This window comes from Oncorhynchus gorbuscha, linkage group LG15, assembly GCF_021184085.1.
Source record: "Oncorhynchus gorbuscha isolate QuinsamMale2020 ecotype Even-year linkage group LG15, OgorEven_v1.0, whole genome shotgun sequence".
NCBI classification, from domain to species: Eukaryota; Metazoa; Chordata; class Actinopteri; order Salmoniformes; family Salmonidae; genus Oncorhynchus; species Oncorhynchus gorbuscha.
The window spans coordinates 32,871,465-32,889,191 of record NC_060187.1 but is presented as its reverse complement, the minus strand read 5'-3'; the positions used below and the strand labels follow the sequence as shown (position 1 = coordinate 32,889,191).

General features: G+C 43.5%; 1 protein-coding gene across 2 annotated transcripts in view; it reads right to left on the bottom strand.

The window, feature by feature from the left end:
* agbl4 (AGBL carboxypeptidase 4) overlaps positions 1 to 17,727 on the bottom strand; it is a 430,345-nt gene that overhangs the window by 259,285 nt on the left and 153,333 nt on the right. For both annotated transcript variants that reach the window (XM_046300835.1, XM_046300836.1), the window contains one exon: positions 1,477 to 1,571. In XM_046300835.1, the coding sequence (XP_046156791.1) occupies positions 1,477 to 1,571 (95 nt within the window). The remainder of the gene's footprint in view (positions 1 to 1,476; positions 1,572 to 17,727) is intronic.

Genomic DNA, 17,727 nt, shown 5'->3' with positions numbered 1-17,727 from the left:
CTAATAGAATGTTATATATATATATGGGGGATATAATCTTCCCACCTCTGCAGATTCTGCTGTGAGGAGGCAGAGTCATTAGATCATTTATTTTGGTATTGTCCATATGTAGCTCGTTTTTGGTACAGGTCCAGGAATGGCTGAAGAATTGCAACATTTGCCTAGAACTAACACTACAGACAGCAATACTGGGTGATTTGAAAAGCCATAGTCAATCAATCCATAATATAATAATTATTTTAGCAAAAATGTTTATTTTTAATTTACAATCTGTAGAATCTATGAGAATAGGAAGGTTCAATTATTTTGTGAAGCATCACAGCAGAGTTGGAAAAATATATGGGAAATAGAAATCCGAAATGGATGATGTTGAGAGATAGATGGGAGGGGTTTAATGGAGCTGAAGGGTGGGACTAATAACAAGATAAACCATTTAAAGCATACGGGATCTGTAAAATGTATATAGGTTCGGAACTTTTGTGAAATAGCACAGTTACAAATAGAAATCAAACTGGATGGACATCAGAAATAGAGGAAGGACTAAGAACAAACAAGAGAGAACTATTGTAAAGTAGACCGTGTCTGTAAAATGTGTATAAGATGTATAAATTGAAGGTAAAAGCAGAAGTGTTTATTAGTTTACTCCAATTGTGGGATCGGCGGTAGGGTTTGCGGGGAATAATAATAAAGGTATATTCTTAAAAAAAATATTATGTCTATATAGGTATGTGTATGTATATATGTGTATATGTATGCATGCGTGTATGGATATATATATATTTACCCAAAGAATATGGGGGATTGGAAATGATGTAGACAATTACATTGGAAGCAACATTCTTTCCGCAATATGAAGCTGATCCTCCCTCTAAAAAAACAGCCAATGTAGGTCCAAGTCTACGACAAAGCGTTATGTACTGTATGTAACTGCTCTTGCCTCATGTCTAATTCTCTAATCAACATCCCTGTCACTGTCCCTCTAACTACCAGGGCATCGCTGCCATGGCAACGGAACATCTTTAGCAACGTATCCAATCTCACAACTTCAAACACTATTTTTAATGTCTGGAAAACTAGAGGTACAGGTTGAACAGGTTGTAGCAGACCAATTCTAGCACAACTAAATAATAAACAAGCTAGTGGTACTTTGGAAAAAGTTAGAATCTAGAAATCTGCCCTCAACCACTACCTACTGCGTTGGTAAAGACGTGTTTGAGTGAGATCAAACAGCCCCTTTATGCACCTGTTAGATGACTCTGATTCTGACAGTTTGGACAAGCTTTGCTGGATCGATCTGTTATGGCCTGAGGTTGACTACATGTAGGTTTTCCTATCATCATAAACATGAAGGTTTCAGGTTTAAAGTAAAACCTCAGTTAATGTGTGGGTTTAGCTTTCATCATGAAGGTCCGTGTATCGCATGTCATGTCCAAAATGTGCAGTTTAAATGTTTTATTTTGAAAACCGTGAACGTACCATTTAGGCCGGCTGGTGGACTTCACCACTGGAGACATGCCATCTCTATACAGGCTCTTGGTCTTGCTAAAGTTGACAATGTTGAAAATCACCCTCTGAAAGACAAACATGAACATTCCATTAGAAGAATTCAAGAACAAGAAAAAGGGGATGATATGAAAAGGTAGAAATATCAGAAGGTGAGCACTGAGAGGGAAATAGAGGAACGCGATGCCAACACACCACTCTTCAATCGTATATAATGACTGATTATTATGTCAGAGTAGAGATAAGAAAGTGAGCTTCAATACATGATAGCACAACACACTATAAAGTAGAGATGAAAAGACATGTCTGTCTACAGATAGCGTGGTGAAACGGTGGCCTAGCAGATGATCATGCTGAAACTGGCAGGCTACCATGGGGCCAGCTTGGCTTTAAAACCCTCATTCATGGCTGACTGAGGTATATATGTCCTAGTCTCCCAGGAAATGCACTGGGACCCCCCTCCTCCACCAGGAACCCTGATTAGAATCAGGGGAAGAAATAGGTATGTGGAGAGAATAATAAATATATAAATAATGATAATAATATCACCATGCAGTAAATGAATCCTATTGATGGACCATATCAAATTACCAACTAAGTCCAGGTGGTGGAAGTGAACTGTGTGCTACTGAAATCCTATTACAACACCCCCCCCTCTTCCCCCTCCCTCCTTGCCATCACAGGAGCAGGGATTGTGGCAGGCTGATTCAGACTTAGGTAAAATGACATTTAACTGATGTTCAGACTGGCAGCAGGCTCCTGTACCGTGGAGATAAGACCATCGCTGCTGGCATTTCAATTACACTTTACTGCCCTGCACATCTGTTGCCAGCCTACTTTCAGCTTTTCCTCAGGCAAATACATCCTCATTCTCTGCCTTACATTGGTCATCTTTCTTCTTTTTCTCCAATTCAGATTGTCTTATTCAGTGGCTGTGTCTCATGTCTGTAATCTATTTGTTAAGCGTCTGAACTCAGAGGGGGAGCTCTGTACTCCACCAAAGCAGGCAGGCTGCAACAGTCTCTGTGCTTCTGTTAAGACAAGGTGATTAAAGAGGTTCCTTCCCTCTTCTTCAAGCTCAACACTGGATCACATGAAGACTCACACAAGGAAGAGAAGACTGTGTTCTTTGAAGTCATATTTCACTGAGACCTGTAAACATAGAGACCTGTTATTGATTTCATTGCATGATGCACAATGGTGTTGTATCTAGGCAGATTCACTGTTTTATAGTCCAAACTCATTGCAACAGCTTGCATGCCTGAAAGTTAATCCTCCAGCCAGCTTACCTGTGAGGGAATTTAGTTACAACATGTAGATGGAGAAACTGAGCAACTGTTCAAAAAACATAGTAGACCAAACCACATATAGGCCTACAGTACATTGCTGATGCTGCTGTAAGGTTTGGCTCTCAGATTGATCACATCATTGGGGGGTTGAATTTCTTAAGCCTTTAAACCTTCACCCTTCACTGGCATTAACTGGGAACAGAAGTGGCATGAGTGTGACAGATCTACACTGTAGGGTCATCATTCATCATCCACTTCCCTGATACCGAGCCTCTCACATGTACCCTACACTGCATCATAGCTCATGTGTGTCCCTGTCCTTTATCATGGAAAATCATCACTAGCGGTGATTGCCTCTCTGTGCTTATGCACACATTAATCTTTCCACATCCAAAAACTGCTGGTACTGCTGATGCTGCGGCTCACATCTGGATGTGTTAGCTGTGCTAGCTGTATTAGCTGTGCTAGGTGTGCTAGCTGTATTAGCTGTGCTAGCGGTGTTAGCTGTGTTAGCTATCATGAGGAGTGACTCTCCAGCGATCCTCGCCAGTCTGCAGAGTCCTACAGCATCATAAATTGAGGCCAATGGGAGATTGAGATGAGGACGAGAGAGGAGTCAAATTGGAGAGTATTTTTATTTTGGGGTCATTAAGTGGTTTGTGTGGCCTAGGCCGCCTGGAGCCCACTCATCACACGCAGGAAGACTGACTGGCGGTTGGGTGCTGTAGGCCCACCACTCTTGTTATAAACTCTGCCTACACCCAGGACCAATTTGGGTGCCCATCTCCCTAGGTGCGGAGAGCACTGTCCTGGAAATGTAATTACACATTGAACAGTTTGAACAGATTAACATCCAGGCTGTCTGAGCTGTCATCTCCATGAAGCATGTCAAACCCCCCTATGTCCCTGTCACTGCCAGAGCGGAGCCCAAACAGGTGTCTCTCTGTCACCCAGCAGCACACACCAAGATACAAGCACCGTGTAACCACTACGTAACCATTCGTTGGAGATTTCTGCCTTTGGCGAAACCTTTGGCAAAATAATGTAAAATGAATAAAAAACAAGAAATTCTATGTTGAGTACTATCTCATACATTTCTGAATGTTTTGATCTAGCTCCAATGTGTTGACTGTAAGCAGTAGAGAAGGAAGCAGTGTTGGGGAGTTTTGAACTACATATAGTTCAACTACATATTGTCATATCTTGGTGGTAGTTGAACTAAATTCAAATCTTGGTAGTTTTCAGTAAATTACTTTTTTGACATTTAGCAGTTAAGCTAACTACTTGAACTACACTTCTTTTGTTAAATGAAAATAAAATACGGGTGAAATATTTTCTTTCATACTCAGACCTGCCGAATTGTCACTTTTTGTGTTATGTTAACATATTATATTTGTAATGAACTTCGTCTGTTGTTTGAAGAGAGTCAGACCGAAATGCAGCGTGTAGGTTACTCATGACTTTTAATGAAGAATATGCGGTACATGAAATAACTGAAAATACAAAAACAACAAACGAGTGAAACTAATTACAGCCTATCTGGTGACTAACACAGAGACAGGTACAATCACCCCGAAATACAACGCGCACTCAGGCTGCCTAAATACGGTTCCCAATCCGAGACAACGAGAATCAGCTGACTCCAATTAGGAATCGCCTCAGGCAGCCAAGCCTAACTAGACACACCCCCAATTAATACAACCCCAATACGAAATACAACATATAAACCCATGTCACACCCTGGCCTACCCAAACATATAACAAAAACACAAGATACAATGACCAAGGCGTGACAGAACCCCCCCCCCCTAAGGTGCGGACTCCGGGACGCACCTCAAGAGCATAGGGAGGGTCCGGGTGGGCGTCTGTCCATGGTGGCGGTTCTGGCTCGGGACGTGGACCCCACTCCATAAATGTCCTAGTTCCTCCCCTTCGCGTCCTAGGATAATAAAAGCTCGGGACCGAGGGGCAGCTCGGGACCGAGGGGCAGCTCGGGACAGAGGGGCAGCTCGGGACAGAGGGGTAGCTCGGGACAGAGGGGCAACTCGGGACAGAGGGGCAACTCGGGATAGAGGGGCAACTCAGGATAGAGGGGCATCTCAGGACAGCGGGGCAGCTCGGAACAGAGGGGCAGCCCGGGACAGAGGGGCAGCCCGGGATAGAGGGGCAGCCCGGGACCGAAGCAGCCCGGTACTGAGGGGAAGCCCGGTACTGAGGGGAAGCCCGGTACTGAGAGGGAGCCCAGTACTGAGAGGGAGCTCAGTACTGAGAGGAAGCTCAGTACTGAGAGGAAGCTCGGTACTGAGAGGGAGCCCAGTACAGAGAGGGAGCCTAGTACTGAGAGGAAGCTCAGTACTGAGAGGAAGCTCAGGCAGGTAGTAGGCTCCGGTAAATCCTGGCTGGCTGGTGGACCTGGATGATTAAGGTTGTCTGGCGGATCTAGAAAATCTTGGCAGACTGGCACTTCTGGCGGATCCTGGCAGACTGGCACTTCTGGTGGATCCTGGCAGACTGGTGACGCTGGGCCGACTGGCGGCGCTGGGCAGACAGGAGACTCCGGCAGCGCAGGAGAGGAGAAAGGCTCTGGCTGAGCTGAACAGGCGGGAGACTCCAACAGTGCAGGAGAGGAGAAAAGCTCTGGCTGCGCTGAACAGGCGAGGCGCACTGGACGCGCTGGGCCGACTGGTAGCACTGGTGGCGCTGGACAGACAGGAGACTCCGGCAGCGCCGGAGAGGAGAAAGGCTCTGGCTGCGCTAAACAGGCTGGAGACTCCGATAGCACAGGAGGGGAGAAAAGCACTGGCTGTGCTGAACAGGCGATGCGCACTGGACGCGCTGGGCCGACTGGGAGCACTGGTGGCACTGGACAGACAGGAGACTCCGGCAGCGCAGGAGAGGAGAAAAGCTCTGGCTGCGCTAAACAGGCTGGAGACTCCGATAGCACAGGAGGGGAGAAAAGCACTGGCTGTGCTGAACAGGCGAGGCGCACTGGAGGCCTGGTGCGTGGTGCTGGAACTGGTGGTACTGGCGCGAGGAAACGCACAAGAAGCCTAGTGCGGGGAGCTGCTACCGGAGGACTGGTGTGTAGAGGTGGCTCTGGATAGACCGGACCGTGCAGGCGCACTAGAGCTCTTGAGCACCTAGCCTGCCCAAGCTTACCTGGCTCGATGCCCACTCTAGCCCGGCAAATAGGAAGGGCTGGTATGTGTCGCAGCTGGCTCTGCACCCGCACTGGAAACACCGTGCGCTCCATAGCATAACACGGTGCCTGCCCGGTCTCTCTAGCCCAACGGTGAGCACAGGGAGTATGCGCAGGTTTCCTACCTGGCATAACTATTCTCCCTTTTAGCCCCCCCCCAATATTTTTGGGGGGGTGACTTTCCGGTTTCCAACCGCGTCGCCATGCTGCCTCCTCATACATGCGCCTCTCCGCTTTAGCTGCCTCTATTTCTTCCTTGGGACGGCGATATTCTCCCGGCTGCTCCCAGGGTCCTTGACCGTCTAATTCCTCCTCCCATGTCCAAATCTCCAAATGATGCAGTCTCTCCCATTGCAACTGCTCTTCACGATTAACAGGGAGAGTATCGGTTTTCGCTCTGTATAGCAATGCTTTCCTTCTCGATTCCATACCGATACTCTCCCTGTCAACATATAAACCCATGTCACACCCTGGCCTACCCAAACATATAACAAAAACACAAGATACAATGACCAAGGCGTGACAATATTATGTTAACATCTGACCCCAGAGTGATCTATTATTGCAATGTGTAGTCTATGACATTTCAGACTTGATAATTTATCACAAAGTTGTTTTTAATGTAGTAAACGATATTTTATTAAAAGGTAGCTTTAGTGTAGCTCAACTTCTTCCAGTGTGAAGTAATTGGTAGCTTGGTCAACTATATTTTCAGAGTAGCTTCCCCAACAATTCCCCCAAAACAATTTGACATTTGACAATTTACTAATTTAGCAGGCACTCTTATCCAGAACAATTTACAAGAGCAATTAGGGTTTAGTGCCTTGCTCAAGGACACAGATTTTTAACATAGTCAGCTTGTTAACCGCTAGGCTACCTCCCGCCCCTGACAGGCATCAGGGTAGTGAATGTGAAGTGTGGCCCTCACCTAACCACTGACCTCTACAGAAACACAGCACTCAGAGCTCCCAGGTCAGGCACTGATAACCCAGATCAGGCTCCACACTAAAATAGCTCTATGTCAAACAGCGTTTGGGTGCAAAATGCTGTCTTTTGATACACATCAATCCACAGTGAGCCCAGCTCCTGAACTGAAACCAGCACTGAACTGAGACTATTCTTAATGGGGTGGTAGTCTATACGGACAATGCAATCCCTCTACCAGTGGAACAAAAATACACAACATGTGATCTAGCTAGCTAGAAGTGCAAGGTGCAAGTTGAGAGATCCAGGGAAGTGCAGCAAGGCATGATTAAAAATAGGACTAGATTGAATCTAATTTCACTGTGATGGTTAGTCAACATGCAATAATACCTGTATACTCTCAATCAATGAGATGAATTATTTGCGTTTATATGAACAAGATCAGAACTACTGAGTCTAGCCTTTACCCCTCCCTTTTCAGTGACTGATGTGAACTACAAAAAAAAGCCAACCAATACTTCAGGTCAGTACAATCAATGATCATGTATAAATACATTGATATGCATGATACGTGTGTGAGTTGTACAGTAGTAGAAATAGCTGCATTAGCTCTATGTGTGTGAGCATGTCTCTCTATCTCTCCCAATGTGATTTTTTTCCCTTTTCTTAACAATAATGAATTTGGTATCAGCGATGCTGGCTTAATTAAAACCGGTTAATCTGATGGATTTTGTATGTCCTTGGTCTTATTTATTTGTTTGAGGGCCTAACATGAGGTCAACTTTACCTTTTTATCCTGGAGGAATACTCACATACCCAGTCTCATTACTTTGTGTGAATGATATCTCTCTACTTAAAACAATGCGAAATTCAAATACAAAATCATTTGTTTAGCTTCTTTCAATTCTGTGGCTGCATGAAACAGCAAACATAACATGAATTCAGTGATTACAATTGTTTACTTAATCTTTGTGGCTCCCTAATGAAACAGAATAACAGCCATTACTGTAGTCAGGCTTAGCCAACCAGTACTCTATGGCTTAGCGGTGTGTTGAGTAGATTCTATCATCCAGACTTGAGCAAGTGCTTGGCTCGTTCTCGATCAATGTGTGCACCAATGACTGTATATGGTGTGCACCCGTATGCGCGCTGAAATCTACAGCACCACCCACCGGGCGAAATGGCGTGAAAAGTGTGTCTCCAGTCATCACAGACACCCAGGCTTATTGTTCGTGGCAGCCTACCTGTTCCTCTCCAGCAGGCTTTGATCAGTCGATTGCTGGGAAAGCATCACCACCAGGCCTACATCAGATTCACAATGAAGTAAGTGACAGCCCTGATGCCACGGCAGACAGGAATACAGAGGGGAAACGCAGGGGCGCCAGCCACAGTTCTTCCCTATAAAACATAGGGCTAGACCTTAGCCTAAAGATACGGCAAGGGTTACATTTCACACGTTTAGTGCTATGGGGTATGCCTTTGAGGATTCACACAGTCAGAACACTGCAATCCTAAGGCTTTACTCTATTGGCCCCAGAGGTGAAGGTCCTGTCTAATGCAACACAATCATGACCTGTGGTTATCCTCCCTTCATCACACCGGTTGTAAAATAAAACAAAATAAAAAAATGTATGGCCGTGAGTTCAAGATGCAGAGGGACAGGATTTTCTCCTGTGGGGGATTAGCAGGAGCAGGAGAGCTCTTTTCTTTGGAAGACCTGACAGGACGCTCACAAGCTGCCAATGTCAGCTCAGGGTGGCGGCCTGTGGAGGGGACGCTGACCTCAGGTTAAAAATATTACACTGTCAGTGGCATCTCCTGTTGTCTTCCTGTCGCCACCTGAGCTTCACATGGACAAAACAAAAATAGGGTTTTGTATTGTTTTGAAATGTCCTCTGTAAAATAAAGTAATGTGAAGTCTTAGATACCTAACTATTGATCTGAAGACCTGCTGGGTAGCCTTTAAATGTCAGCTTTTAATTTCCTTCTCCTTCTCAAAACAATATGTATTCAAAAGTCTTGTTTCAGAGCTATCAGATTACAGGAAACGGTGACAGTCATTTAAAGCAGCCGTCAGACCTTTTGTTTGGATAGGCATTCACAGCCTTTTGTATTGGTATCTATTATTTAACCAGAGAACCAGGAAGTTCACGCTTTGGGTCTTTACGTGAAAGGCAATCTATAAATCCATTGTATGGCCATGTACGATTCAAACAAGTTTAATTAGGCCTTTCCTTTGAGTGTCTGACAGTCAAGCTCAATATCCTCCAGACAATGTAGAAGGTCAGACATAGAGAGACAATAATACCCTCTGAGTTCAAAAAGCATTCCATTAACCTATTGAGGACATTTTTACAGCTGAGGCAATAATAATATAAAACTGCTAAAATACTTTGTATAACAGACTTGGCACTACTGCGCTATGGGCGCATTTTCAAGCATATATATATATATACAGCATATAACTAAGTTACCATATGTAGCCTATAGATGCTTATATACAGTGTGAATATGTATGCATACTTTGACTGCGTTACATGTATTGATTGTGTGTGTGTGTTTTCCATGGTCAGCTTGCCACACTGCTTCAGATATGAAAAGACTCCACTGCCTCCAATGTAATCGGCAGAGTGTTTTGATAGCTCTCAGGCAATAAAACACAGCGAGCTTTGACGCATGCTGTGAGCATGCAGCTATCTTTATTAGCCTGGTCTTCATTTCTTGCCTGCTGAATTTTCAGATGGATAAACCCTCAACCAGATAAATATGAGGAATATTGATATCTGTGCGCCACAAAGTATCTCCGTGCTCACACAACCCTCCCCTATCAAACATGTGTCTTCACTAACATCCACACAAGTAAAGAGCAGAGCGATGCATACTGACAGCCCATGCTTTTAATATATTCACCTTGGCAAGAGAAATGCCCATGCTCTAAATATTAAGTACAATCTCTGGTCTCTTGAGGATACCTGGCTATTTCTCTCCTACTGAAGCATTTCCCCTCTATGATTCCCTCCTGTATGATTTAGAGGAGCTGCAAGTCCTACAGGCCCACTCACCTCATACGGCCAGGCTAGAACTAATGACAGCCTCTACAGACAACAGTCTCCTGCTGCAAGACGAGGACTAAGAAGATGGTCAAATCAAGAAATGAATAAACCTAATTCAGAGCCAACTGATGTTACTCTTGCTTTAAACATGGCAGAGTTCATTTGCTCAGTCTAGCAGCTCTCTCCATCTCTTGCATCTCTTGCAGCATTTTTGCTCAGGGTCCCCCGTCAAGCCCACTCCAGAGCGCTGGAATTGTCAGAAGTGATGGATGACTATCAACCTTCTGCTGTCTTCCGGACCGCTCCTGGGAGATTTACAGGCCCGCTGACTACCAGGCATGAAAACCAATCTGTTTTTCTCATTCCTCCCTCTCTCCCTCATACCACCTCACTCTCTCTATTTCAACTGCCTCTGTTCCTAAAAGCTTTTCTAATGGAGAAAGTGTGAAAAACAACACACATATTCACGCAAACAGGAAAACCAATTTGTCTCTTGAAGGGCATTCTTACCATGTCACTACACCATAACATCTTTATACTGACAGGCTGGTCTCTGACAACCTATCTGGTGACTCTACATCCAACTTCTCCACAGGCCAAGTCACAGAGACTACCCATCTATATGTATGGGTTGTAATTATAGCATCTGAAAGGTGTGAGGCTAATTGTGCTCTCAAAATAGTAATTACTTTATTATCATGACTATTCTGGTGGACATAATGATCGTTAGAAGGCATTATGTTAATGCAATTAAATGGTTTCATTCTCCCACTAATTGGGGGTATTTTCCAGGGTCAAGTCCTTAAATAAGCAAAGTTGCATCTAAACCCTCCTTTGGGCTAAAATCTGAATAGAGAACAGGAGTGGACTAAACTGTGTAACTCATATAAAATTCCAAGAATGTACTAACGTGATTGGACATAGACTATAGTGTCAGAACAATAAGAAGACCACTTATACGTCTTGTCTTGTAAGTCTTACAAATAATTTTCGCTCATGCAAAAACCCTCTTCATCAGTCCTACCATGTCAATAAAACTACAGATTGTACATTTAGGCCTAATGGAAATTTACTGGGCTAAGACATAGGTTGCAACTCAATCAATTTGATGTTGCAATTATGTTCTATGACTTTTCAGGGGGAAAAAATGAGGAGACTAGGAGACAAGCTGAATGGTGGAATACATTTCTATTTAAGTATAGGGAGCTGACACATCTCTTCAGAAAAGAGGGTATACATAAATTAACATGTAAATGTTATTTTGATTGCAGTCTAATAACATGCAAAAGAGCGTTCTGACTAGCTTTATCAATAATTTGAGCTTGTGAAACGTGGCCACCTCCTACTCCTGACTGCAGTGGAAGCCTCTGTAATGGTACCTGAGCAAATGATCTCTAGCCTATCTGTCAACCTATTACACAGTTTATGCTGAGGTTAATCAGACATGTTCACATTTTTCATTTATATTCTGTGGCTCATTAAATTCCAATGAAATCTTCGGAGGGCCCAAATTTCTCCCAGATTGGAATCCCGTTCCTGTGCTGAGACATGTTTATGATGTATTTAATTATGTTTATTTGTCTATCTATTTTTTGCCCTGCAGCAGAGACCGGTGTGATTACCAAACATGCCATCATTGCAATGAACATCTAGACAGGAATGAAGGCTGAAGTATACCATCACAGAGCTTAGCACACACACAAGCTGAAAAGCATCAGCTAATGGCGTCCTGAGATATTTTGAACTAACCACTCTCACACTGAATCCATTCCCTGACAGAGAAGCACTTTTCTGGGAATGGTTTCCATTGATCTGGCTGGGGTATGTATGCTGACTGGTCATGTCATCCGTCTATATATCCCCACACAATGAGTTCCTGTGCTTACCTGAAGGTGATCCAATGGAGCTGCTCAACAGTTTGAGCCTTTACCTTCCCTCTCAGGGATCTGTCCACATTTAAACCTTCATCCTACAGCTTGAACTTCAAATCCTAGCAACCTCGAGGTCAAAAACCAATGATATTGTGAGGAGGCGGATGGGCATTGCAGAGAACCAATCTGGTCTTGCCATCTCTATGCCTGGTGTTGGGCGTGTGGGTTAAGTTGACTATTTTAGATTTAGCCACTGGAAGTGTTTCAGTCAAGTGCGCATAAAATATCAAGCATGAAAGTAAATATGTTATTTTGCTTTTCGCTCGGTCTGCATTAATTACAACACAGCCATTGGTCAATCCTGGCACACTGCTAAGAGCCATGGGGCGAAATATTAGTCATTTTGAGATGAATAATGCATTACTGTCTAGAGGGGAAGTGCCAACATCTAAGAGTGAACCCAGGATCCTGGCTATAAATAACAGGGCTGGACATCTCACAGAGCCCACACCAGCAGGTGCTCTCTCATCTCTCTACTACGCACATGAATATGCAGATCTGAGAAAAGGCCAAATAAATAAAAGCATCAGGGGTTTCCTGTGATAGTAACTGATGGCATTTGACCCTGCTACATTCTGAGGGGGAAGATGATAGATGTGCCATTCAGTCTTACAGCTGTTCACACATCAACAGAAGCCCAAATTAAAAAATGTAAGTAGCACGGCTTTATTGCTCATGATACTCTGGAGGGTGATATGTCAGGGCCGTGGTGATGGAGAGGAGAGGGGGAGGTTAATGAGTGTCCAGCACCGTTGGCAGAGGCATATTTTCGGCCTCGCCTCACTGTCAAAGGCCTTGACAATAGCACACCCCAAAATAACATAGACACCAATTTGAAGGGGGAAAAACCTTGGTCAACAGGACCAACAACAAGGGGGTCCAAGGACATCACAGTCATGACAACAGTGCTGCGTTGGCAGGAAGTGATGTCACAGGTCAACGTTTTTAATGCAGTGATCCCCAGGGGACTTGGACCCCACAGCCCTGCCGGATCAGCAGCGGCTGCTGAGAGAGCTCAGTGTGAATGGCTAAACATCTCTGAAGAATATCAATCTGGCTGCTGTGCACTCCTCACTCGTGAGGTAACACCCTAATTCATTTATCAGCCAACTCTGTAGGGCCTGCTCCATGCTTTTTATTTCCCTCCTTCCCCTTCTCCTTTAACCCCTCTGTGTCTCGGCACATCCTACAGCAACAATGGCTGTGGGAGAGTATTGTAATGCGAGAGGTACACTCTGCCCCCATCTGTTGCTGCAGTGTTTGCACTCTGGCTTTGATTGAGAGGCTGTAAAAAAGCAATCTTCTAGACTAGGGCTCATCTACATGCATGCTGCGTGTCTGCCCACATGCCTCTGAGGGAGACAGTTAAAACATGGCACACAGTTTATTATGGAGCCATGCTGGTTTTAGCGCCAAGGGCCTCTTTGTTTGCAGATTATGAAAAAGGATTGAAACGGACAACTCTGCTGCATCTGCTCGTGTCAACAGCTTGGAAAAGCAAGAGAGCAGAGTAAAGTGATATGTGGTTGTCTCACCCAGCTACCTTAAAATGAATGCACTAATTGTAAGTCGCTCTGGATAAGAGTGTCTTCTAAATGATGCAAATGTAAATGTTAAATGTACAGAAGTACAAGAAAGAGGACAATAGACTCAGACTCATCACTTGAAAAATGTGTTGAGATGTCTAATGGCTTTTGGTGATGCCTTTATAGCACTCCGCTAATGTAATGCATCATGACTCCAAAAATGCCTGCTTTTTATTGAATGCATGATCGCATTAATGCACAGAGTAACCTTTGCAACGTCATGCGTAACAAAAAGTGATGATTTTCCTGCAGTTGACTGATTACAGTCTGATAACCATGGAAAACACCACACCCACCATCGATTCCCAGGAAAACAAATCAATAAACACAAGCACACACAACAGAAAATCCAAGAATTCTTCAAGCTCAAAACCTACAACCAGCACACCTTACAGCAAATCCATACCGTAAAGAATGACTGTAGCTGTTTCTTATTACATTTAGAACAAATGTTCCCTCATCCACCTATAAACAGACCACTATGTATCTTAGTTATGACACCACTCATGAAGTTATCTAGTTCTAGTGGAATGCTTGATTCAATCATAGTGTAACATGGTTTACATTTTAAATTGTTGCGTGTGAGCTGCCCCTACTGAAGAGTTGTTAACATTTCATTGCGGGATATACCATTAAATGGGAATTACAGGAGAAAACCAAACATTTTCAATTTGTACTGCTCTTGTAGCTATGATAGTTTACATTTCCCATGATAAAAAGACATCCTATAAAACCTATTGATGAGTATTTCTCCACTGACACACCATACTCATAAGTGTGTTAAAGAAAGGGATTAGTGAGTTGAGAATGTAATGCTGATTTGTATTCAGTCTTACACCTCCGGTCGCTGGGAGTGGGAATATTTTTCTATTGAAAGGCTTAAAACTAAAATATTGTACCCATGTCCCGACAGGGTACAGCATGTGTCACGCCCTGACCTTAGAGAGCCTTTTTATTTCTCCCTTTGGTTAGGTCAGGGTGTGATTTGGGTGGGCATTCTAGTTTGTCTATTTCTTTGTTGGCCGGGTATGGTTCCCAATCAGAGGCAGCTGTCTATCGTTATCTCTGATTGGGGATCATACTCAGGCAGCCCTTCTTGTTTGTGTGTAGTTGCTTTCTGCACTGTATGTAGCTTTACGTTCATTTTGCATTTAGTTGTTTTTTGGTGTCACTTAAAATAAAAGTACGCCTACCACGCTGCACCTTGGTCTCCTTCCAACAACGGATGTAACGACATGCCATTTGTATTAAACTAACTACAGTACTATCATGCTGCATGATATTAACTGACTGAATATAACATAAAAAGCTAACAAGATCAAATTTGACATTGTATTCCGATATAGATTTTCCTCTGAAATAGGAGCACAGTAGGATCACCGTCATTTCATTACTTCCATATGTGCAGCACATACTAGCACTGCACATATTAGTGGAGGAAGACTGCAGGTAAGGTCACAGAAAGGTGGGAACAACAGACAAAACAAAGTTAGGATGAATGTTGGCTTACATGCCAAGATTTAAATGAATTGATGCTATAGTACCATACCAAATGAATCAACACAACATTTGTGCCCAAAAGGATCTGATAAATGCATAGATAAAGTAATCTAAACAGTCTTATCCTCTCATATTTCAGTATAAAAGAGAGGCCTAATTAAATGCAGGAGTAAAACCCATAAAGATGCTAAAGAGAATATCAGTCCAGGAGATCAAATTAATGAATCCACCACATAGATAAAACAAGAAGAAGAGGGAGGGAGGAAAGTTTACACAGAATGAAAGAGGAGAGAGCGCAAGAGAGAAACAAAAAAAAGGTTATGTTGATGAATCTGAGTTGCCATAGTGATAGGAAGGAGGTGTCACTCTTGGATATGAATATGGATCATCAGTTTGGCTGCGTTCGTAAATTCACCCTGGCAACCTACTCCGATTTCAGAGCACTCTGGTGTGAGAGTGCCAGAGCGCAAAATAAATAGGGGAATTTACGAACGCCCTAAACTCGGTTGTTATGACAGGTGTAAGTAAACATCGACAAAAAAACGGAATTAAATTGTTGCCAGTAACACAGTTACAGTCATTAACCCTCTTGATAACAATAAAACACTCTAGCAGCTCTGCTGGTAAAATGAACGAGGTGTTCTCTCATTTGTGTCTGGAAATACAGTACGTTCGGAAAGTATTCAGACTTTTTCCAGATATTGTTACATTACAGCCTTATTCTAAAATGGATTAAATAGATTTTTTCGTCATCAGTCTACACAGTGCACTCTGAACACTCCGAGAGCAAAACGCTCTGAATTTCAGAATGGACAATATGACAAGGCTCAGAGCAAACACTGACAGTCTAGAGAGGATTTACGAACGCACCCTCCTGTGTATAGTAGCTTTAGCTAACTGCTTTACAAGCACATGATTGGTCAATGGCTGAGACACCTGTATGTGACACTTGCAGCCCAACTACTAATATCTCTCTTATGGAAACTCAAAGGTGATTGCCTCGCCTGGTTCAGCAACTACTTCTCTGATAGAGTTCAGTGTGTCAAATCGGAGGGTCTGCTGTCCGGACCTCTGGCAGTCTCTATGGGGGTGCCACAGGGTTCAATTCTTGGACCGACTCTCTTCTCCATATACATCAATGAGGTTGCTCTTGCTGCTGGTGAGTCTCTGATCCACCTCTACGCAGACGACACCATTCTGTATTCTTTTGGTCCTTCTTTGGACACTGTGTTAACAACCCTCCAGGCAAGCTTCAATGCCATACAACTCTCCTTCCGTGGCCTCCAATTGCTCTTAAATACAAGTAAAACTAAATGCATGCTCTTCAACCGATCGCTACCTGCACCTACCCGCCTGTCCAACATCACTACTCTGGACGGCTCTGACTTAGAATACGTGGACAACTACAAATACTTAGGTGTCTGGTTAGACTGTAAACTCTCCTTCCAGACCCATATCAAACATCTCCAATCCAAAGTTAAATCTAGAATTGGCTTCCTATTTTGCAACAAAGCATCCTTCACTCATGCTGCCAAACATACCCTTGTAAAACTGACCATCCTACCAATCCTCGACTTTGGCGATGTCATTTACAAAATAGCCTCCAATACACTACTCAACAAATTGGATGCAGTCTATCACAGTGCAATCCGTTTTGTCACCAAAGCCCAATATACTACCCACCATTGCGACCTGTACGCTCTCGTTGGCTGGCCCTCGCTTCATACTCGTCGCCAAACCCACTGGCTCCATGTCATCTACAAGACCCTGCTAGGTAAAGTCCCCCCTTATCTCAGCTCGCTGGTCACCATAGCATCTCCCACCTGTAGCACACGCTCCAGCAGGTATATCTCTCTAGTCACCCCCAAAATCAATTCTTTCTTTGGCCGCCTCTCCTTCCAGTTCTCTGCTGCCAGTGACTGGAACGAACTACAAAAATCTCTGAAACTGGAAACACTTATCTCCCTCACTAGCTTTAAGCACCAACTGTCAGAGCAGCTCACAGATTACTGCACCTGTACATAGCCCACCTATAATTTAGCCCAAACAACTACCTCTTTCCCTACTGTATTTCATTTATTTATTTTGCTCCTTTGCACCCCATTATTTTTATTTCTACTTTGCACATTCTTCCATTGCAAATCTACCATTCCAGTGTTCTACTTGCTATATTTTATTTACTTTGCCACCATGGCCTTTTTTTTGCCTTTACCTCCCTTCTCACCTCATTTGCTCACATCGTATATAGACTTGTTTATACTGTATTATTGACTGTATGTTTGTTTTACTCCATGTGTAACTCTGTGTCGTTGTATCTGTCGAACTGCTTTGCTTTATCTTGGCCAGGTTGCAATTGTAAATGAGAACTTGTTCTCAACTTGCCTACCTGGTTAAATAAAGGTGAAATAAATAAAATAAAAATAGAAAAAGGAAACAAATCAAAGTAAAGCTCACATATGAGCAGCTGAAAAAAAGAGTTTGGTTGTTTCAGTCGTATGTAATCATTGCTCATTAACAGTTTACTTTAGAGATCAGATTGATTTGACTGGTTTATTCCCTATCTGCCATAAGGGGATTACAGGAGAGCTGACTTCTCATGTCTTAAACACAAACAGCCTTGGTATGATGGAGCAACACAACCGCTGAGCGAAACCATCAACAACGTGCTGCTGAATGGATACGCTTAGTGTGTGCAGGTTATCCAGCATTTTACTCTCCTTTTTACAAGCAGTGTTTGTGCAC